Below are 3,634 nucleotides of genomic sequence, written 5' to 3'. Positions count from 1 at the left end.
GTTATAACTCTGTAGTCTGAACGTACTATAAGACTACCCTAATAAAAATAACCATAAGAAAGAGCTTAACGACGTGTTCGGGGTATCATCCAAACCATTTGTGGGATGGTTCTACCATCCGGGTTACCGTTCGCTAATGGTTTTTATTTATTAGGGTAGTAGGTCCCGAAGAAACGAGCTCAACTATTTGGCTCAGCTCTGGTACTCTCTTCGGTCCCAAGCTAATCGATTCACCCCTCGAAACATAAGAAAAACCAATAACCCCTCATTTTATCTCTCAAACTTTCATAGCGAATCAAAACAAACATTGCGTAGTACTACAATTTCGACTAGAATGCGGTACGTTAATCGTTTGCTTGGGACCAATAGGCTAGTCAAGTAGTGAGCCAATTTAAAATCATTAGTTTCGTATTGATTGTTGTTATAACTCTGTAGTCTGAATACGGTCATACGGCAATTATATTGTCGCGCTTAAACGCTGTCCAGACTGGAGAGTTATAACAACAATCAATACGAAACTAACGATTTTAAATTGGCTCACCACTTTAGTAGCCTATTGGTCCCAAGCAAACGATTAACGTACCCTATTCTAGTCGAAATTCTAGTACTACGCAATGTTTGTTTTGATTCGCTATGAAAGTTTGACAGATAAAATGAGGGGTTATTGGTTTTTCCTATGTTTCGAGGGGTGATTCGACAAGCTTGGGACCGAAGATAGTACCAGAGGTGAGCCAAAAAGTTGAGCACGTTTCTTCGGGACCTACTTGTCTTAAACGCTGTCCAGACTGGAGAGTTATAACATGTTATAACGGTTGTCAAATAATTGCAACACAGAAACCACCATCAAGATAGCGCTATAACATGTTATAACTCTGTAGTCTGAACGTACTATTAAACGCTGGCCAGACTGGAGAGTTATAACATGTTATAACGGTTGTCAAATAATTGAAACACAGAAACCACCATCAAGATAGCGCTATAACATGTTATAACTCTGTAGTCTGAACGTACTATTAAACGCTGGCCAGACTGGAGAGTTATAACATGTTATAACGGTTGTCAAATAATTGAAACACAGAAACCACCATCAAGATAGCGCTATAACATGTTATAACTCTGTAGTCTGAACGTACTATTAAGTTAAATTCTCATTTGGTGACGGTCGAAGAGCGCCGCTCATAAGTGCGATGCAACCATAGAGGTAACTCTAAGACTAGAAGGTCCCAAAGAAACGTGCTCAACTTTTTGGCTCAGCCTTGGTACTATCTTCGGTCCCAAGCTAATAGTACGTTCAGACTACAGAGTTATAACAACAATCAATACGAAACTAACGATTTTAAATTGGCTCACCACTTTAGTAGCCTATTGGTCCCAAGCAAACGATTAACGTACCCTATTCTAGTTGAAATTCTATTACTACACTATGTTTGTTTTGATTCGCTATGAAAGTTTGACAGATAACATCAGGGGTGTGTGGATTCATGCAGAACATGCAGGGGTGAGTGAAATAGCTTGGGACTGCTTGGGACCGTTGTTCTGGTACTGAGTGAGCCAAAAATAATAATGATTTTCTTCGGGACCTACTAGTCTTAGAGTTACCTCTATGGTTATAACATGTTATAGCGGTGGTTTCTGTGTTGCAATTATTTGACAACCGTTATAACATGTTATAACTCTCCAGTCTGGACAGCGTTTAATCGATTCACCCCTCGGAACATAGGAAAATCCACTAACCCCTCATTTTATCTGTCAAACTTTCATAGCGAATCAAAACAAACATTGTGTAGTACTAGAATTTCGACTAGAATGGGATACGTTAATCGTTTGCTTGGGACCAATAGGCTAGTCAAGTAGTGAGCCAATTTAAAATCGTTAGTTTCGTATTGATTGTTGATGCAACCCCGTCCATAAGGATTATACACAGGTGTGTAACTTTGATAGTATTTTATAGCAGCGGCTTCAGGAGCGAATCCTGGATAAAGAGCCGCCGTGTGTTAAATCAATGGATGCAGTCGTACGGACATTCTTCGTAAATTACTTAACGCAAAACAATTTACTAACATGTACATTTGAACAATTACGAAAAGTACTAATTCAATCAATAATGACAAACACTACGTTTTAAGCTAAACGATGATTAACAGAAAATTAATTTTAATTTGAGTTCATCTATTATTACTCAATAATTTTGTAAATAAACAAGTAAATTTGACCCATCGCCACTTTTCTGACTCAAGGGCCACCCACAATATTCCGTCACCGTCACCGTCACCGTCAGCGTCAACTGACAGCTCGGTTTGAGCCAACGCTATTCAGTTTAACAACCCACAATGATGCGTTGCGCTCACTGCGCGCCAGTACTAAAACGCTGACGCTGTGCTAAATTTTGAAAATTTTCAAAATTGACGCAGCGTCGTGATGCTTTTTCTTGACATCAGCGTAATCAGAAGCGTATTTTGTGCCGTGTTGATTTGAATACATGGAAGAAAATGGAAGAAAAGTTAATTATTTTAATCAAGGAGAACCCTGCCCTGTACGCAAAGGCCTCAAAAGATTATAGAAATAATATAAAAAAAGAAAAAGCCTGGAATTCAATTGCAGCCGAGCTGAATACTAACGGTGAGTGTTATATTTGCTTCCTGCTTGAACATAAAATTTATTACTTCATCTCCTTTCAGTGGATGCGGCTAAAAAACGCTGGAGAAGTCTGAGAGATCGGTTCGTGAGGGAAGCAAGGAGGTTGGTGGAACAGTCGCGATCTGGCGCTGGTGAAGACTCATCCACTTCCTCCTGGCCATTTTTCGAGGAACTGAAGTTTCTTCAGTCCCACACTGAAGCTCGACCGTAAGATGAATTGTTTTTTTCTATCTGTAGTATTTATTTACCCAAATAATTTTTTCAAAATTTCAGGACTTCCTCCAACTACCAGGACAAAAGTGTATTCGAAGAAGGTCATGGACAGGATACTGAACATATAAACAGTGACAGTGAAAGTAGCCTTAACCTCGGCCTTAACATAACCACTCCCTCGGTTACCCCGACCGCAAAGTCTTCACGACGCCGGAAGCAAGCCCTGGACACAGACGAACATTTCCAATGTATTCTGGAAAAAGTCGAACAGCGTGTGGAAGGGTGGTCGGCCAAAAAATCAAGGCACGAGAGTTTCTGCAAATACATTGGAGATAGATTGGAGATGCTTCCAGAGCAAGTCGCAAGATCTCTAGAAGTGGAGTTCATCTTGAGAGTGAACCAATCGATCGATGAGTTTAATCATCTGATCGAAACGGATGATGATGTAATTTGTGAATAAATAAACGTATTATAATAACTGAATCTTTGAACTCTCAATTCATAAAAAAGTAATCATAGTAAGTAATTTGAAAAGATAACTTCTTGGGGTACAATAGTTGAGGAAATAGTTACCTACCTTTTGGTGCTAGTATAGGATGGATTCTAGTAGGTGACAAGCAGATATTCCGGAAGACACGGCACATCCGTAATAATTCAAATTTCATGAAACTATTCCTAGTGCTTTGCATTTGATTTCGAATAAAAAAAGCAACTTTTGCTACCAGAACTAATTCACATTATATTACATAGAGAAGCCTCCCTTAGCTCAGCCGGTAAAGGCGAA

At 39.4% G+C, this 3,634-nt stretch overlaps 1 protein-coding gene across 1 annotated transcript; it reads left to right on the top strand.

The window, feature by feature from the left end:
- Positions 1 to 2,662: 2,662 nt before the first annotated feature.
- LOC135714041 (uncharacterized) lies at positions 2,663 to 3,310 on the top strand (the record flags this gene model as incomplete). Its single annotated transcript, XM_065237300.1, has 2 exons — positions 2,663 to 2,844; positions 2,911 to 3,310. Coding segments are annotated over 2 exons (582 nt in total), but the record flags the coding sequence as incomplete, so codon positions are not given.
- Positions 3,311 to 3,634: the final 324 nt, after the last annotated feature.

This window comes from Ochlerotatus camptorhynchus, unplaced genomic scaffold, assembly GCF_037179485.1.
Source record: "Ochlerotatus camptorhynchus isolate MF236.1 unplaced genomic scaffold, CSIRO-AGI_Acam_v1.1 ptg000601l, whole genome shotgun sequence".
In the NCBI taxonomy this organism is placed as follows: Eukaryota; Metazoa; Arthropoda; class Insecta; order Diptera; family Culicidae; genus Ochlerotatus; species Ochlerotatus camptorhynchus.
Note: the sequence above shows the minus strand (reverse complement) of the source record. Positions and strands in the feature narration are given on the sequence as shown.